The sequence below is a fragment of the Cervus elaphus genome, chromosome 19, assembly GCF_910594005.1.
Source record: "Cervus elaphus chromosome 19, mCerEla1.1, whole genome shotgun sequence".
Classification (NCBI taxonomy): domain Eukaryota; kingdom Metazoa; phylum Chordata; class Mammalia; order Artiodactyla; family Cervidae; genus Cervus; species Cervus elaphus.
Window position 1 is genome coordinate 29,694,820 of NC_057833.1, and position 19,863 is coordinate 29,714,682.

Genomic DNA, 19,863 nt, shown 5'->3' on the forward strand with positions numbered 1-19,863 from the left:
TTACTAGCACTGGACTCTTGGTACCTCATTTCTAAAAGAATAAAATTAAATGTGATGCTACATTTCCTTTTGTTTCTAAAATTCTGTGAGCGCTCAATGGATAAGAAGTCTTGTTTTGCTATCCCCTAACTAATGGGCCCTTATCAGCAAGTCAGCTCTCATGCTATTTTTCTCTTCTAAAAAAATGGGGATAAAAACCTTTATGCTTAGTACTCAAGGATATTGTGAACATCAAGTTAGATAATGTGTATGGAAAGTCTTTGTAAATTACAAGTGAGACAAATGTTACACTGAGTAAGTACCATTTCCACTATCTACTTAACTGATAAATGGGAGTATTGCATGATTGGCAAATACATTTTTCTTCTAAGTGACTCTTGTCAAATATATCTTAAATTCTACATCATTGAATTTAAAACCTCAGAGGTCCAAAAGCTGGCTGGCATTTAATACTTTAGCTCTGAAATGATTAAAGATTCTTTCCTTTCTCATTTTCCCATGTTGCAAAGTGCAAAGTTTCTCTATAATTAGCAATGCAGATTAAGGTAATGATAGCAAGTAACTGGGTTAAGCAATAGAAGCACACCAAAAACACTGCATTTAGAGCAGGCAGTAGGTGGCTGGGGGAAAGGTGAGAATCAGAAATGAAGCTCACTTGGCAAGACAAGTAAAAATCAATATGTAACAGACGCTTCAGAGCCCTGTATGAATTAGGTTGACCCTAGACCTTTGTCACAAGAAACTGCTCCCTTCCTTGGCTCCTTTCCTCTGTCATCCTGCTTCTGGGAGAATCCAACTAAGTCAGTGAACAAAAACACTGGCCCACTTTGATCAGCACTGTGTCTGGTAAGCTGTTATTTAGGTGCACCACAACCTCTTAGAGCAATGCAGACAACCTCCTCCCCTCGCTCTGCCCTGCCCTCCTCTGCCACCAGGACATCACATATTTCAGGTCCCCGTGCCTGCAGTACCCCAGATGGGCTCATTCAGCGGAAGAAACTGTCAGAAGTCCAAGCTCAGGACAAAGAGGGTAGACAGGGCTCGTGGTCTCTCTCTCTAAGACTGGGTCTCTGGCAGTGACTCTGCTTGCTCCACGGTGCCTATTCTCACCAGACAGCCTATTCTTTAAAGACACCATTCCCACTGGGTAGTTGGATCCTATCATGTTCTCTCCGGTCTTACGTTTACCGCGGTGGTTAAACTCTGAGTTACCTCCTACTCCTCTATTCTTCACTCTTGTAAGACTTCTGCAAGAGTTTCCTTATATTATGTTCCCTTTCTTGAATTACCTGGTTTAGATTTTGTCTTTGTGCTCTGGAATTGGAATCAGTAACTACACCTTCATTTTGACATTAAATATTATTAAGATACAACTTTGAAAAATAATTTTAACAAAATGCTTGTATGATAACTTATTATAGTGTTAAGAAGTGGGGGAAAGGACTTCCCTGGTGGCATAGTAGATAAGGGTTTGCCTGCCAATGCAGGGGACATGGGTTCGATCCCTGGTTTGGGCAAATTTCACAGGCTGCAGAGCAACCAGGCCCACGTATCACCACTACTGAGCTCTACTCTGCAACAAGAGAAGTCGCTGCAATGAGAAGCTCACACACCACAACGAAGAGTGGCCCCTATTCGCTGCAACTATAGAATGCCTAACTGCAGCAACAAAGACCCAGTGCAACCAAAAAAAAAAAAAAAAATTGTGTGTGTGTGTATGGGGGGGGGGGGGGTGCCAAAAATGTAAATAATGTAAAGGACAATTAAAAGTTATATAATAAAACACTATGAAGAAGGCCAAGTATCTGTTGTGCTCCACCAGGGTATCAATTTGGTAGAGCATCATCTGAAAACGTTTGATAGGCGGCTGAGAAAATTAGAAACAGTATTTAAACAAATACACCATTAGGTTCAGAACAAAACAAAGACCAACCGTATAACCAGATAAAGATAACTGAAGGAAGCTGGAGAATGCTGAGACATGAGTTGTATGATTAATGTTCTGTGATATGCTTGGCTCATAAGATACAATGATTATAGGTTGGTGTGATCTAAGAAACCATCCCTCCTTACTTTATATTTTATTCCTAAAATTTAAAAATGTCTCTAGGTAATATAAGTCCTTCAGGATAGAAACATATCTCTAACATAAAATACATTTTTATTTAGGTAATATGTGAAAGGTATATTTACTATTATTGGTTTCATTTTTCCTATGATGAAAAAGGCTAAGAAAAGTTAATTGGCCTAGGGTTACACAATCTTCTAAATTCTGGAGCTGGAACTCCCTGGTGGTCCAGTGGTTAGCACTCTGCTCTTCCACTGCAGGGGGCACGGGTCTGATCCTTGGTTGGGGAACAAGGATCCTGCAAGTTGCAAGGTGCAGCAAAAAAAAAAAAAAAAAAAAAATCCTGGAACTAAGATTCTATCTCTGTGTCCTCCAATTCTGATTTATTTTTTGTTAACCCATGCATCTTTCATAATCTAGAAAGGTAATAAATAAACTTATGAGGGAAGGGGAAAAGGCATTTAATATTCATTTACCTTTTTCAAAAAACAGCTTCACTGAGATACAATTCATATATCATACATTTCATCCATTTAAAGTGTGCAATTCAATGGTTTTTAGTATATTACAATAGTTTTAAAATATTGTGGTCATACATAACATGAAATTTGTCATTTAATTAAGTGTACAATTCAGCTGTATCAATTACATTCACAATATTGTACAATCATCACCACTATTTTCAAAAATTCTTCATCACCCCAAACAGAAATTCTGTAACCATTAAGCAATAACTCTCCATTTCGCCCTCCTCCCAGCCTCTGTAATCTTGAATCTTTACTTTTAAAGTTATGTATGATTTGCTTCACTTAGCATAAGGTATACAAGTTCTCTGGTGTTGCAGCATGTACCAGAAATTAATTCTTTTTTGTGGCTGAATAATAATCCATGTCTATAGAGACCCCATTCTGCTCATCCACTCATCTGGCTCATGGACAGTGTGTTGTTCTCACCCTTTGGCTACTGTGAACAATGCTATCAATACTGATATGAATTCATTCAAGTTCCTGCCTTCAATTACCTAGAAGGAGAACTGCTGCTAATGGTAATTCTATGTTTAGCTTTTTGAGGAACTGTCATACTCTTTTCCACAAATGTACCATTTTACATACCTACTAACAAAGTATAAGGATTCTGATTTCTCCACATCATTGTGAACACTGTTATTTTTTACAGCTATCCTAATGAATAGGAAATGGTTAATTCATCTATAATCATGATTTATGCTTTATGTAAGAGTATATGGATGAAAATACAGTATAGGAATTAGAATATGGTAGGTAATTTTAAAAGCATGGTAGACTTTCATTCCTGGTCAAGATGGGATAACAGGAAACAAATTTACCTCCTGCTCAAAATAGCCCAACACTTACAAAATGTATGAAACAACAGTTCAAGACTCTGGGTTAGCGCTAGTGTTAGTTGCTCAGTTGTGTCCAGCTATCTGAGACTCCACGGACCACAGCCTGCCAGGCTCCTCTATCCATGGACTTCTCCAGACAAGAAGACTGGAGTGGGTTACCATTCCCTTCTCCAGGGCATCTTCCTGACCCAGGAATCAAACCCGGGTCTCCTGCATTGCAAAAGGATTTTTTACCATCTGAGCCACCAGGGAAGACTCTGGTATGAGACAACAAAGGACAGTGGTTCTGGAGAGAAGGAAATCAACCAACAATGTGCCCCTAACTACTCATATGATTTGGAAAAACGTCCAGATCTTGGCCCAGGGAAGAGGGATCTCCCTAAGGAAGAGATTAATGAAATTCCCGAGGGGAAGAGATAAAGCTCAGAATCTAGAGAGCCACAGGCAGCTAGAATTCACAGCACAAGAAAGGAGAGCAGTGCAGACAGAATTCTGAAGACCTGCGGCGGCCCGACTCACAGAGTCAGAGTACTAACCAGCGGACGTGTGTGAAGATACCAGCTGAGCCTGGGAAGAACCACTGAAAGGGATCAGAAGAAACAAGACCTGATACTCAAGACTGGAACATGCAACAGGCTAGAAAAACTCTTGATTCAGGGAACACCGGTTTGAGCACATCTAGGTTCTTGCCTCAGTACCAGGAAATAATTAGCCCTACACTGAGCACTGTTCCCCTGTCATTTAACAAGTTTCATAAGGGTGACCCAAAGGATCACACCGTTTCCAGGTAATTTAACAATGTGCCAGAAGAAAGTTCACAAATACTTAGAAGAAAAGAAGTGTAAACTTGAAAACCAGCATAGGAATTATCCCACTTGTCAGGTGGTGCTAGTGGTAAAGAATCTGCCTGCCAATACAGGAGACCCAAGAGATGTGGGTTCAAAAGGGCAACCCATTCCAGTATTCCTGCCTGGAGGATCCCATGGACAGAGAAGCCTGGTGGGCTATACAGTCCATGGGTCGCAGAGAGTTGACACGACTGAGCACACCTGAAAAAAATACTGGATAAAAAATGAAGAGTATTACGGGAAATCAAGCAGACTAATAAAACATTCAAAACTGCAAGTTAAAAAAAAATGTGGGGAGGAAGTAGGGTATTTTTAAAAAATAATGGTCAAAAAATTTTTTTCATTTGAAGGAAACTATGTATAAAGACATCCAAGAAGCTTCAAGGACAAGAAACAAAGAAAACTAAACTAAGGCACAACATATTCAAATTGTACAAAATGATTTATAAGCAGAAAAATCTTAAAAGCAACCAGATAAAACAAGACAAATTACTACAGAGCAATAAGGATGAAAATTGGAACAAGTTCAAAATGAAAATAGTATAAATAAGAGAACACCGCAGCATTTTTTTAAAGTACTGAAAGAAAAAAATCCTGTCAACCCAAGAACTCTATACTCAACAACAACAACAAAATCTTTCAATAATGAAGGTGAAATACAGACTTGTTCATATATATAGAAAGAATTCATCAGCATTAGATTTGCACTGTAAGGAATGTTAAAGCATTCCTTTAGTTCAGGCAGAAAATAAATGATACTAGATGAATTAGATGTGTATGCAAATACACACAAAAATGAACAGTTGGAAACTATGAGTAAAAATAATTATTATTTAATCTCTTTAAAATATCACTTGAAAGTATATTGTGCTAAGTTAAAGACGTGTACTCTAAATCCTGATGCAACCACTATAATAAAAGATTTATAGTTAATAACCCACCAAAGGAGGAAAAATGTAATTATAAAAATATTCATATAATCCAAATGAAAGTGGAAAAATAGGAAAAGAAGAAGAGATAAATAGAAATATTAATTTAAATGCAATCATATCAATAATCACATTAAATGTAAAGGGCCTAAATACTGCCATTAAAAGGCAGCAGTTGATATTCAGTAAACAAGCAATAAATGATGCCTACATAAATTACACTTCAAATGTAAAAGTATGGAGCAACATATACCATGCCAACACTAACCAAAAGAAACTTGAAGGGCTACATTAACATCAGACTAAGTAGGTTGCAGAGCACAAAAAAGAAAATGGGAAAAAAAAAAAAAGAGGATCATTAACAAAATGATAAACGGATCAATTCAACATGAGGATGCAACATTTCTAAATGTTAATGTCCTTTATAGCACTGTTTCAAAATAGATAAAGCAAAAATTGACAGAAGAAATTAGAAACTGTGTTTTCCAATTATTATTGATGATTTCAAAACCCTTCTCTCAATAACAGGTGGTGTAAGTAGACAGAACAATCAGTTAAGGCTATAAAAGATTTGAACCACCTTATGAAACATCTTGACCCTCCTGACATTCGTAGGAACAATGGAATCATATTAGAAAGCGGGCTTCGCTGGCGGTCCTGTGGTTAAGAATCCGCCTTACAATGCAGGGGACACTGGGTTCCTTCGATTCCTGGCCTGTAAAGATCCCACATACTGCAGGGCAAAAAGCTCATGCGCCACAACTACTAAGCCTGTGCTCTGGAGCCTGCGAGCCTCAAATACTGAAGCCCATGCACCACAGAGCCACACTCCGCAACAAGAAGCCACTGTGACAAGAAGCCCGTGCCCGTAACTAGAGTAGCCCCCAATCTCCACAACTAGAAAAAGCCTGCACACAACAATGAAGATCTAGTGCAATCAAAAATAAAATGAATATTTTTTATTAAAAACTAGAAAGCAATGCTACAAAGACCTCAGAAATTTTCCAATTATTCAGAAATTAATACACTGAATCAAAATTACTTCAGAAAGTATTCTGAACTGAATGAAATCACAATATCTGAAAAATTGTGAGGTGTCACTAAGCAGTAGTAAGACATAAATTTACAGCACTCAATGTCAGATCCCCATTGGAAAAGTAGAAAGGTTTCACATCAGTGACCTCAACTTCTGTATCAAGCAAAAGAAAAAGATACTTCACCAAAGAAGACATACAGATGATAAATTAACACATGACAAGATGCTTCAACATCATTAATCATTAGGAACTACAAATAAAACCACAGTGAGATACCACGACACGCTCATTAGAGGGGCTACAATTAAAAAGACTGATCACATACCAAGTGCTGGCAAGGATATGGAGGGACTGGAATACCCACTGATGCTGAGACTGTAAACCAGTTAGGAAAACGAACTCTGGAAAATAGTCCAGCACTTTATTAGCAAGTAAAACACAGACCAACCATGTATCTAGCCACTTTTCTGGGTCTTCACACAGAGAAACGAAAACACAAGTTCATAAAAAGACAAGAAAATGAATGTTCTTAGCAGTATTATTTGTAATAGCTAAAATCTGGAAAACAACTTGCTTCAACAGGTAAATGGATAAACAAACTGGTATATTCACATAATGGAATCCTATTCATATATCAAAAGGAATGCAAAATAATTATGCGCAATGAAAGAAACCAGATCCAAAAAGGATATATACTGTCTAATTCTATTTATATAATGTAAACTAATTTCTGGTGACAGAGTTTCAGTGGCCACCTGGAGAAGAGGCAGAAAATCATTTCAAAGGAGGAGGAGGAAACTTCTGAAGCTAATAAATGCATTGTCGTAAGTGTGGTGATAGTTTCAGTGATGTGTGCGTGTAAAAAAAAAATATATATATATATACATATATACACACATGCCAAAACACATCACACTGTGCAATTTAAATATGTATAGACAATTTTACATCAATTATACTTCAATAAGGGCTTCCCTGGTGGCTTAGATGGTAAAGAATTTGCCCGTAATGCAGGAGACCCGGGTTAGATCCCTGGGACGAGAAGAGCCCCTGGAGAAAGGAAAAGGAACCCACTCCAGTCTTCTCGCCTGGAGAATCCCAGACAGAAGGAGCCTGGTGGGTTACAGTCCGTGGGGTTGCAAAGAGTTGGAGACAACTATGTGACTTAACACACACACACCCCTCAATAAAGCCATTTAAAAAATAAAAAAAGCATGGCAGGAAAGAATATCACAGGTAAAATGGCTCTTTGTCTGTAAAATGACTTCTACATCATCTACCTCTTTGGGTTGTAGCCAAGACTAAATGCGATCATGTATAAAGAGCATCACCTCCAACACAAAGGTGGCGCACATCATAAAGCAACTCCTAACAGTGCCACACCACTTATTTCAATTTTCCACCATTCCCAGGATGTAGGAAAAATTTGTAGGCAGAATGGTCAGAGGTCTAAGAGAATTCTATCTGGTTAAGGACTAGAGGCAAAGGTGGAAAGAGATTAAAACAGGTGAACAGAAACTTATGTGTAAATAAATATTTATTAATGTGATAAGCTTTAATTAAGCTGAATTGTTCAACACAATACTTGCAAAATTATGCCACTCAGATACTACTGAAAAATCATTTTGTGCCTTGTTTGACTTATTGAATCACACCAAATATAGAGAAATACAAAAAAGCAAACTGCCAAAAGCTGTGTATTTCAATTTAAAAGGTAACACTGTGCCGTTGACTGTAAAAAGGGTATGACCAAAGCCTTGAAAACACCAGAACTACTGAACTCGGCCTCCAATTTAAAACTCTTTCCAACCACAACACAATCGTGCATGATGCAATTAAATCAGGCAGTACTAAAACTACTCTTCTAAACATGACTAGGGATCTTGTTCCAGTTTGACATCAGTTTCTGTTCTCAGAAACCCCCCTGAAAGGAGGAACAAAGTTCTAAGATGCACAAGAGTGTTGGTGCTAAAATCAAGGTGTCTCTACACATCCGGATGTATGCCCTGCTGCACGGCCATACATCATGGCGAAAGAAGCACACTATTTTGGAGATCAGATTTATCTGATTTAAGTATCAAATTATTTCCTAAAAGAGAAAAATATCTAAAGCACCGAAGTTCCAGCAATCTCGGGAAAGCCTTATAATTTTTATTTTAGGTAAGCAAGAGGACTGATTTAGATACATAAATTAAAATAAAACATGACAATACCTAAATTGGTAGGAGTTTATGCAGAATTTTCATATATATGTATTAGTCTTATGTGCTTACTCAAACGGTATCATTTTTATCCCTCGTTTACAGATAGAGAAAATACGGCTCAGAAAGGTTCAGTGACTCTCTCAATCTTGAAGCCTATTAAGTGGAGTGGGATTCACAAGCACACCTAGGCATCCTGGATCAAAAATCTATGTTCTTACCATTAAATATTACTAACTCTAATGGCACCAGGCTGAAAATGCTTTTTTATGGTACATTTCACAGAAAACATATGATGATCCTCTGATGATTAATTATCTGAAAGCCACTGAACATCAACTCCTCAAAGGACTAGTAACAAAACTTACATTTGATAGTTCAAGATTTTAGATGAATTATATGCTATTAAAAGTTTAATTAGGAAAACAAAAGAAAGATCTAAAAGTCCTCATGTAAATTGTGAAGATTTACCTGAATGAAAAGGAAATTGTTGCTTGGCTTCACCAGTATGTGCATCCCAAATAATTGTAGTCTAAGATAGAAAAGAAAAATACATTGCTAAGAAAAGTTTATCATATATACATAAATTAAATGCCTCATCATATTAAAGCAATATGAAATGTCAGAGTGCATTTAACATTTACTTTTAGTACAATGAGGCTATATTCCACTGGGAGCAGGGAAAGGATGTTTAAATTAAACTGTTAAGCAGTTTAATTCTACCCTGGAGACTTTTCATCAGTCAACTTACTTCAAGTAACAATTATTGGTTGTCTGCAAAGTACCAAACATTGTATTAGATTAAGAAACTCCATTGTAGTAGTGTATTTAATGTCAGGTTTTTATTGCTGTGCAGCTTGAGGAGGCAAATTTTGGTTAATATAATAATCAGTTAATTCTCAATAGTAAGATTTTTAAAGCTCACATTTATAAAGGCAGCTTTAATTCTGACAATAATTAAAACAATGTTTTTTATATTACATCAAAGTATAACAGATACATCTGAATGGATACATTCACAATTCCACTAATACCCTCCCATCACTAATTTTATAACTTTGGGGTCATAAGTATTGTAGAATGGCAGTAACTATTAAGAAGGCTTTCCCCTCCCATTCCTGGCTACCTTCATATTCTTCCTTTTTGCCTACTTCCCTTTTTAACAATATACAAGTAACTATGAGCATATACTTTCCTGTATTATAGAATAATCTTTTCTGGGATGTGTGGTAAAGGAAATAACTTTAAGAAAATAAAGGAGAAATAACAAATGATTTCAACCTATCCATGTTTACCAGCCATGTTAGGTGAAAGCTGGAAAGACCCTGCATTTCTTGCATTTTCAATTAAACATTAGGAGTTCAGCTAACAGACTGACTCCAAGATTTCCCATTAAATACTCCAGAGCCATACTCACTGATGAGATTAACTAAAAACTACAGAAAAGAGATGAAGAGTATCGGATATATGACTTCACTATGGCTCAAATTCCAAAACAATGTAGAGTGGTCACACAGATAAGAATAAAGGGCATCTGCACAGATTTAAGAATGAGCTGACAGAAAATCTAAGAAAGCATTTCTACACCTAACATAAATTCACATGTGAATTTCCCAAATATGAATGTTTTATTATTTATGTGATTAGCAGAGGAGAATATTACTCTCAAGTATACTCTTTAACAAATTAACTTATAGAAGTTAATTACCTTGTCTACTCCAGCACTTAGGATGAAATTTCCTTTCTTATTCCATTTTAATGCAAATATGGGGCCTTTATGTTGCCCCAAAGTGCTAGCAAGGTTACCTAAAATTCAAGAGGAAAAACATTAAAATTACTTTAAGCTTTATAACGTGCATCAACAGTAAAAACAAGTGGGGGAAAAAATGCTTTATTTACCATCTTTTGTCCATATTCTGGCAAACCCATCATAAGAACCAGTTGCTAGAAGTGTACCTTCACTCTGTTGGAGAAACACATTTCTTTCAATTATATAACCCAGAAAGGGTATTTAATTTTTATTAGAATATATTATGTTTAATCCCAAGTACAGCAGGTCTGTGACATTCTCTGCTTTAAGACCTTCAGCTTTGCCTATTTGGAAGTGCAAGAAAAGGCCTACAGAACACCCTTCATGCTGTGAAGCTAGCCTTTTGGAAGCGTTCAGTCCGGGCGCAGGCCTCACACCCCAGTCTTGGAAGGGCAGTAACTGCTTGGGAGCAGGATTATCACCGCTCTTACAGGTGCTAAGGTCTACTTACTGTACTCTCACAAAGGCCCAGGACTAAACGTGGGGGTCGGGTGGGGGATTAAAAAGGACATCAAATCTTAATCTTATGATTTAATAAAGGTATTCAATAAAAAGCAAAATCTTCCAAAATGTTTCATTATGATTAGAAGTTTTCATATTGTCCTCTGTCTAAATCTTTTCTGTCTAAACTGTGTGTGTGTTCCAAACAATATTGTTTCAGATGATCATTTTCTTAAATTTCACTACATTAAACATTTCTTTCTTTTGCTAATTTTTTCCCGTACCAATAAAAATAGCAACACACACACACACACACACAAGAGTCAGAAAAGAATGTAGGCTGACTTTATAGTTAACGATGTGAGTACAACTGTCCGGAACTACTCTACTATGAGGAGGAATCCTTAACATTTTCTCTAATCTTACAATTTCCTACGGTGCCTTGCCTTGAACAATGGTACAACGGCAGGACTTGCTAAGATCTAACCTACTCTGTGGAAATCCAAGTTTCAGAGTACAGACTATTGCTGAGATGAGTAAACATTACAGGAGAGACAGAATGAAATCCTGCCTTACTCAGTACTTTCTGATGCTTTTCGGTTAGAGAAAATGAAAACAAGATCACCTTTTCAGACCTCTCCAGTCATCTGGCTGTACAGTTAAGTGACAAACAAATGCTGGTTGTAGGCGATGCAGATTCAGTTCTGCTAGGATTTGGAAATCCCCTATAGTTCTATCTAAGGAAGAAGGAGCAATGTTGAAGCTAACAGCACAAGTTTATTTCCAAACTCTGCACAATGCAAAGTTTCCTTTCAACTAATGGTTTTAGACCATGGACCACTAGTAAAGGAGGAGAATAATAAGGAACAGCTATCTCACAGGCTTCTGCTTTAGCCATGGAAATGAGCCATTAAACAACAATAACATTTTCAACTTCTAGGGAAAGACTTAAGTTCATAGCAAGTAATAAATCTTCCAAAAGTCTATACTTTTAAAAGCTTTAACTTGCAGTTCAGAAACACCGAGCTCAACAAATCATTTGTTCACCATCCTTTTCAGTGTAAACTATAAATTTCATTAAGTTAACATGGTCTCTGGGCCAAACAGCCTAAGAAGGCTATAAGGCCTTTGGCCTATGATATAGTAAGGTCCCATTTTAAGAATGGAATTCTTAGTTCTGACCCTACAATCAAATAACACTGTTTAGAATTCTCAACTTTATAGGTGGGAAAGGGTAAATACATTACTGGAAATTTAGAAAAGAACACTAATAAGCCTTACCATGAGTTCTGGAAGAATTTCATAGAAACTAAGAACTTTAGATAGTGTAATCATTTTGAAAGATAGATCTTATTTCTTGGAAAGAGATTTGGAAGATACTTTGAAAAGCCCCACAAAATGTTGTTAAAACAGAGTCCAGAGAAGGAAAAGGATATCCACTTGCTAAGGAAAGGACAGCTGATCTCTAAAATTCTTTGTAACACTGATACAGTCTAAGAAGTTACTAGAACCAGAGTTCGGGGAGTGGGAGGGTGTTGAAAAAAATGAACATAAAGTTACAAGGAAGAAAAAAGACAACATGGAATAAAGGAAAAGATACAGAAACTTTTAAAATGCTAGTTTTCCATAAGTTACTTATGGGAATGGTAGCAAAGAAAGCTGTTAATTATAGATTTTAAACTGAAAAGATGAAGCTTTATCAATAGTGAAATCAAATTTTCTGGTAAGTAAAAGTAAACAAAGTTATTGAATTATATATAGAATCAGAGAATTCTAAAAGTCCTACAGATAGAACAAAGCTTGTAATCTAGACTAACAGTTCCTAAAAAGCAGCTGACAATGAAGTTTTCATCAATTAACAGCAAAATGAGAGAAACAAGACTATGTTTCTATTACATAGATTTCTCTTGTACTCCTAACAAAGGACTTAGTAGTGAAGAACTTAATTAATACTGGAATAGATAACCTTTCCCTTCTCCAGGGGAATCTTCCTGACCCAGGAATCGAACTCGGGTCTCCTGCATTTCAGGCAGGTTCTTTACCAACTGAGCTATCAGGGAAGCCCATTAAGAACTTAGTACATGCCTATTATTGGTTTTCATTTATAATTTAATTTATGTAGGACCATTAATACACTCCTACTTTACATGTGATGAGAATGAAGTACAGAGTGATAGACCACCAGTTGTACAAAGATTCTATAGCTAGATAAACTGAGAGGTTGAAGATGAACCTTGCTTTGACTGCTCGAGGGCCAGTCTTTGGTTTTAACACATTTTGGGTTGGGGACTCCTAGTCTGCTGCCCTTATTAGTGAAATTCAAAAATATCTGAATGAACAGACATACCCTGCCACCAGTTTGAGGCTCAGAGAGGTGAAGTATGTTCGTTTACCTACATCCATCATGGACGATACAGTGGTACTCACATTCCAGTCTAGTGATGTCACATCCTTGTTGCTGGGGACGTCTTGCCCTCCTTCTCGTATACAATGTCGAAGGACTAACTGTGTGGAGCCGCTCGTGCTATTTTCACTAAGATTCCATATTCTTGCTGTTGAGTCTCCAGACCTATAAAGTATGCAACATATTTTAAATTTTCACAATATTCTCAAGTATTACAGAATCAAGGCAACAAATTTATATCCTATTATTAATGAGGCAAATACAAACTAGAGTATCAGGCATTTCCATTTCCAGTATTTTTCTCAGTCTCTCCATTTTGGAGATGCCGAAATCACTCCTGAGGGAGTAATTTAAAAACTAACATTACTTTATGAAGAAATAAAGATTTATGGGGCAAAATGACCACAAACAAGCAACAACAAAAACCTGGAAGTGTAAGCAATGTATTTATAAAACATGCACTATTTCAGTAAGATTCTTTTAGAAATCCACTTTAATCTCACTTTGAGAAACATACCCTGATGCCAAGAGATCACTAACGGGGTTCCAGGCACAGATGAAAACTTCAGATTCATGGCCCCGTAACACAACTGCTTTATTAGGAGGGATTTCAACATCCCCATCCACTTCCATCATATCAGTATGATTATCTGCATCATGAGAAATAAATGGAAAATTCCAGTTAGGTAATAATATCACAGCATATTGGAGGAAAAAAGGAATTCTTAACCAGCAGATAGAGTGTAACTTTCTTATTCCACTATGTCAGGTAATATTGAAAATGACTATACAGAATTTATCACATGAAAAATAAATTCCAATCTTTAGTTAAATATGAATATATTTTTTTCAAAAGAGATGTGCATCTAAGTTGTGTGTGCAGAGATGGGGGAGCAGGACTAGAGGAAGACTGTGAAAGGTTAGGCCCAAAAAATGATAAAATAGTTTGAATTAAATATAATCCATGCCAATACTATTCTGAATTTCTGCCAGTAGGGGTTGCTGATATCATTCATATAACATCAAGAGTTGCCTTTATATCTCCATGCCAAGCTTTATTATTTGTTAATAACTACTCTTATAAATTATATTTAGAAATCAAATGCAGATACAAAGTTCACTTAACAATAAAAAAAAATGGTTTCTAAATATTTTTTTAAAAAGAATGAAAATAAGGTCCATGAAAGTAAATCTAGCTTTATGGAGCTTTAGGCATAAAAATCTGAATTGTGCGATACAATTTAGGGGAACCAGTTGGAAAAAAACAAATAGACGGTGTTAGTTCAGCTAAAATGAGGCGTCCCCATAAAGCAGGTTTCTTTTCAATGGAACTTCCGGCTCACTTGCTATAGTGTGCGCTCCGTTCTCCTCCCCGTTTGCCGTGTTTTCTCCATTTTTCGCAGAGCCTTGCTGGTTGGTCGCAGCTGCAGCAGCTGCAGCAGCTGCTGCTTGTTGCTGTGCAAGTTTATCTCTGTAAGCTTGTTGTCTTGTTTGCACTACATCAGGCATTACGGCATCTATCAGTGACAGAGACTCTATTGGTCGACCATCAAACAAGGTACCATCCTGGATTTGAAAAATTGTGAGAAGAAAAATCAAAGGTAACACATTTAGAGCAATCTGTATTCATACAAGTCAACAGCTGAAAATCATCATTCCAAGAAAAAAAAAAACACTTTTAGATAATTTCCTGAGTGCATGTAAGAAAGGAAGGAAGGAATCCGGAGGGAAGAAGGCAACTAAAGGAACCACTGCAAACAGCTGCTCCAATTGTCTTCCTCACCCAATTCTTACCGTTAAGTGTTGCACAGATCAAAGCTGAAATATTGAAAGGAATTAAAAAAAAAAAAAAAGTAGGCCTGGAGGGTAAAAAGCCTTTCAATTATATTCCAAAGTTCTGTTAGTCAAAAGTAATGTGAGATAGTTAATACAGTAATAAGACATTTGATGCCACATTTTGGTAAATACTTCTTTAAAACTAAAAACTTTTAAAATAGTTTTGCTGAATGCAAAAATTTTATGTGATTTAATTAAAACATTAAGGCAGAAATAGACATCATTATCAACAGACATTAATATCATACAATCACCTCATTTTACTACTGTTATTGTTTTTAAGTTCTTCTTGCATTTGTTACAATACTGCTTCTGTTTTACGTGTTGTTCTTTTGGCCCAAAAGCAGGTAGATTTTAGCTCCCTGACCAGGGATTGAACCCATGCCGCTCCACTGGAAGGCAGTCTTAATCACTGGAATGCCAGGGAAGTCCCTTATTTTATTACCGTTGAAATATGAGCACAGTAAGATTTAAAGACTTCCACAGGTAGTCTATGACAGCTGGAATCTGTTAACTGGTGCTATTCAAAGCACAATCCAAAGACCAACAGTCCCACCATCACCTGGAAACTTGTTAGAAATGTAGACTCAAAGCTACAGAATCAAAATCTCTAAAGGGCTCAGGAATCTCTGTTTTAACAAGCTTTTGGGGAGAGTCTTGTATGCACAGAAGCATTCGAGAAGTACAGCTACAACTCACAGGCTAGTGTTCTTTAATTTTATCAAGTTGCTATAATTTTCCAAAGCTCCTCTCACTGATATTAGAAAGTTCACAATAAATATGTTCTAAAACAAGCAGGAGAAGAGAGACAGGCACAGGGCAAGTCAGAAATAGAAACAGTGCATATTAGCTGGAAACATGCATAAATGAAGCCTGGCTCACTCAAGCTAGTGAACCCGCCCTAAGTGGTGTGATGGGATGCTCCAGGTTACAAAACACGGTGCACCTCTCTAAACTGTCGATTATAAGAGTATTTGAGGAGCTGGAGCAAGTATTTAAACTTAAAAAAAAATATTAAAACCAATATAGATATATTGTGGAGTACTATATTAAATCTAGAAAAAATTTTTTCAGAAAAAATGAGACTTCAACTCTGGCCACTGGGAGAAATTGTTTTATCATTCTCTGCAATAAGTATACTTTGGGAGGCAAAGTGCTAAAAGACAATGAGGACACATTTCATTCAGTATCAGTAGATTTTTCAGTTATAGACATAAGGACATTAAAAAAATAATCAATTTAGTACACTATAATTATAGCAATAAATACTGATGTAGAAACCATGGATGCTTTAGTTTTTAAAATACCTGTAAAAGGAAGGGGACTGTGTTAATCTCTGAAGTGAAAATAAGGTAAAAAGCTCCATATATCACAAATCCTGACCATGTATAAAAATTTTCAGCTATACCAGGGTGTGCAGAATCTTGCTGTATATTTTGGGCTTTGCAGACCATAAGGTCTCTGTCACAACCACTCAATGCTGCCACTGTAGCACAAAAACTAGATAACACGTAAATTAAGGAGTGTGACTATGGCCCAAGCAAACTTTACAGAAACAAGTGACAAGCAGACTTTGGCTCATAGGCCATAATTGACTGACACAAGTTACACTACCTATATCATACAGACTGTAGACAGGAGCTTTCCAAAACCACTTATAACCAAATAACCTAAGATCTAATTTCTCAATCAATTATGGTCTCAGTATTCCACAGCACAATTTTCTTATTGTAAAGAAAAGTATTTCTTACTGTTTCCTTATTAAACCATGTAAAAGGCAATGAGATAGTGGTCCTTATAGTTGAGAGCCATCAGCCTTGCCTGTGTGCCCTGACACCACATTGGGAATAACGCCCTTCAATTTTGTTTACCTGGTGAAGCTGAAGTCAGATAATGAATGGGCAAGCAAGATATCAGATATTTAAGGAAGCATTTAGGAGTAAGACTTAGTACTTGAACTAAGTCTTCCTTACCTCATTAATACTAACTTCTGCCTCTACATACTGTAGACCTTTCTGGATGATAGAAATCAATGCAGCAGGCGGGACGAGGGCACCATTTATGTTAGACTGACTGATATGGCTTTCTATACCAAAGGTGAACGCTGAATGAGAGAATCCTGAAAGCAAAAGAAGAGGTGTAACAATTTATTCTCCAAATGGCAACATTCAGTGTGACACAAAGGAAAGACTTCTGTAATCTTTCAAATCCACATTCCACCCATTTGGAATCCCAGACTGTTAGCTAATGCCAAATATGTTTTTAAACAAAAGAAGTATCAAAATCCAAACACATTAACTTTCATGTATTTTCTTCTTCACTTTAATGATATAACCATAGCACATAACATAATTTTCCTAAACAAATAGTATTAAACTTTAAAGTTGGGAAAAAGCCTTTGTAAGTCATGTGACTCAACTGCTTCACTCAAGATAAATTAAATGACAATTAATATTTCTGTAGTGTATTAAAATTTCTGTATATAAATCATCATACATCTTGTAATTCTATATTTTGTAGGCTATTTTTAAAAACTACTTAGGAAATAAAAAGCAAACTAAAACTAACATAAGGAATGAAAACTGTAATGAAAAATAATTTTCATGCTTAACTTTCATTGTATATATGATTAAGTACTAAAAAAAAGTTACTAATTTTTTGCTACTTAGTAGTAACCCATCTAAAGGGAAGCTTTAGAAAAAGAAGAGCTGGTAAGTGAAAATCCAATCTGTATGTCCATCAACAACTCTTTGATTTTAATTTGAAATACTCAAACCAAAATATTCACATGACAAAAATCTAATTTTAAGTCAATTTAAGTCACTCTTGCTTTTTATGAAAGTCAAGTCCAAATCCAAAAGTAAAATTCTAGTAAACTGACAGACTGAGGGTGGTTAATCTCTTTACCAACATATCCGTCAGAGTTTAACTAGTAACTATCATTAATGTTAAGTAATTCAATTAAATTATACATCTGTACAGAATGTTAAATAAGGTAAATGAACACGGGCTTATTTGGGTCTTGGTTAAACTAACTTAATCCATATAACATGTTGTCAAGCCTGTCTATCCTTAGATGTTTAGTGCTTAGTCCATGTCTGTTTTGTTTTGTCTTGTGCTTTGCACTCTCAGACTCCTTGTGGCACTTATGAACAGTCTATCATAAAATACTGTGGGCTCACAAACAGCATGTGGCTAGAGGCTCTTTTCATTGGTTAACAGAGAGTCATAGTACACCTAAGTTCATTTTCCTTAGGGCTGTCCCTTCCTTACCTCTTTGGGATAGCTAACCGTTTCTGTAACTACCCATAGTGAGAAGTAAGAAAATGCTAGCTTATAAGACTTGAATTTTGACTTCTTGATTTCACCCACAGACAAGATCATTGTTAAAAAAGCATTTATAATCTGCAATTTATCTGAGCTCACAAGGAAGACACAAAAAACACACAAATGAAAAAAGCACTGTTTTGCTCTGTCCCTATCAGGAAACCCAGAACTACTTGAGGATAAGCAGATCCCAGATCACCAGGTTAGGAAACTGAGAAAAAAGACTAGGAAGGATTGGGGAGAAAGGTTATGAGATAATGGCAGTGAAAGCCAGAAGCAGTGAGGTTGGGGACTCCTGTTCTCAATTTCATATCCCTCCCCAAATAAATTCTGCAGTAAATCATAAACAGAAAGGGGAAAAAAGCTAAACAACCAAGTGGCTTGGGGTAGAAGACTTCGAGATAGACGATGTTACTTACAGAGGGCCTATATCATGCACACATATATAATCTTATTACTTTCTCTTCTTAGCAGATGAGAAAACACAACGAAAATAAAGATTTATTCAGGGACCATGGCCATAACCATTGCATTCCCCCTATCCTACTGAACAGTTAGAATAGACTCAAGGATAAAGCTAAGGCAGAGTGAGCTCCTGCATATTAACAAAAAATAAAAGACTGCATCATTATTCTTATTTCATTTCAGGGTATTAGAAAATGGCATCAGTAGCACATGAGACATTAAAACTTTTTATTAATAAGCAAGATACTTTGATTTTCCAAAGCCTTCTAAACTGTAGCAAAGTCTATGACTTCTGTACTCCAATTTCTGAGTACAGTTTAAATAATTATTAATTACATTTAGACCCTACTTAATTAGATGACAAAGTTCAAGATTATGTCCAAGAATATCCTAAGAGCTGCACATAGAACAATGTCAATTTTTAAATGGAATGTTGCCTATGTTCTGAATTTGTTTTGTGAGACCAGGTGCTCTCTGCCATCTTAAGTTATTACATATGCACTTACAATGTTCTCAAATAGCAAGAAAAACAACCCTAAAGTCATCATTAATAGTTTTGGCACTTATCGTTAATATATATCTGCCCTAAAAAAGGTCCATACTTAAAATGCTCTTCTTAAACACATGCTGAATTGAACAATAACTTTTTCTTTTATTTCTAGTTACAGCATTACAAAGCAGCTTAAAATTACGTTCAAAACTACTCTTCCTCTTCCCCTCCCTAAAATAACTTCTTCCTTAGAAAGTTTTCACCTTGCTGTGCTATACCTGAAGGTCATCCTAACTTCCACCTCAGCCCCTGGCATTCCACCATTTGCCAAATCCTATCAACTCCCCCTCTCTGGTCTCTGTCATAGCTTTCCTTTTGTGCCCAAACCTGGATTTTAGTCCCCTTCATCCTTTACCTGGACGACTGCGGTCATAAGTTCCTTTCCTCTCCTCCCCAGTCAAATACACTTGCAACACTACAGCCAGAAGACTACTTGTAAAACAAAAAATGATCACACCCTCCTTATTTGAGTACTTTCAACAATCCTTTTAGCCTTCATAATCAAGGTCAAACTCTCTAAGTGTGACACATAGGTACTTTTGCAATCTTTACCCTACTCATCTCTCCAGGCTTATCTCCCCAAT

The 19,863-nt window shown here is 36.4% G+C and overlaps 1 protein-coding gene across 3 annotated transcripts in view; it reads right to left on the reverse strand.

The window, feature by feature from the left end:
- The window catches only part of TBL1XR1 (TBL1X receptor 1), a 172,027-nt gene that overhangs the window by 13,481 nt on the left and 138,683 nt on the right, over positions 1-19,863 (reverse strand). For all 3 annotated transcript variants that reach the window (XM_043874841.1, XM_043874839.1, XM_043874840.1), the window contains 7 exons: positions 16,911-17,056; positions 14,445-14,667; positions 13,619-13,751; positions 13,125-13,266; positions 10,346-10,409; positions 10,155-10,252; positions 8,918-8,978 (listed from right to left, as the gene is read on the reverse strand). In XM_043874841.1, coding sequence (XP_043730776.1) covers positions 8,918-8,978; positions 10,155-10,252; positions 10,346-10,409; positions 13,125-13,266; positions 13,619-13,751; positions 14,445-14,610 — 664 coding nt within the window. In that variant the 5' untranslated portion in view covers positions 14,611-14,667; positions 16,911-17,056. The remainder of the gene's footprint in view (positions 1-8,917; positions 8,979-10,154; positions 10,253-10,345; positions 10,410-13,124; positions 13,267-13,618; positions 13,752-14,444; positions 14,668-16,910; positions 17,057-19,863) is intronic.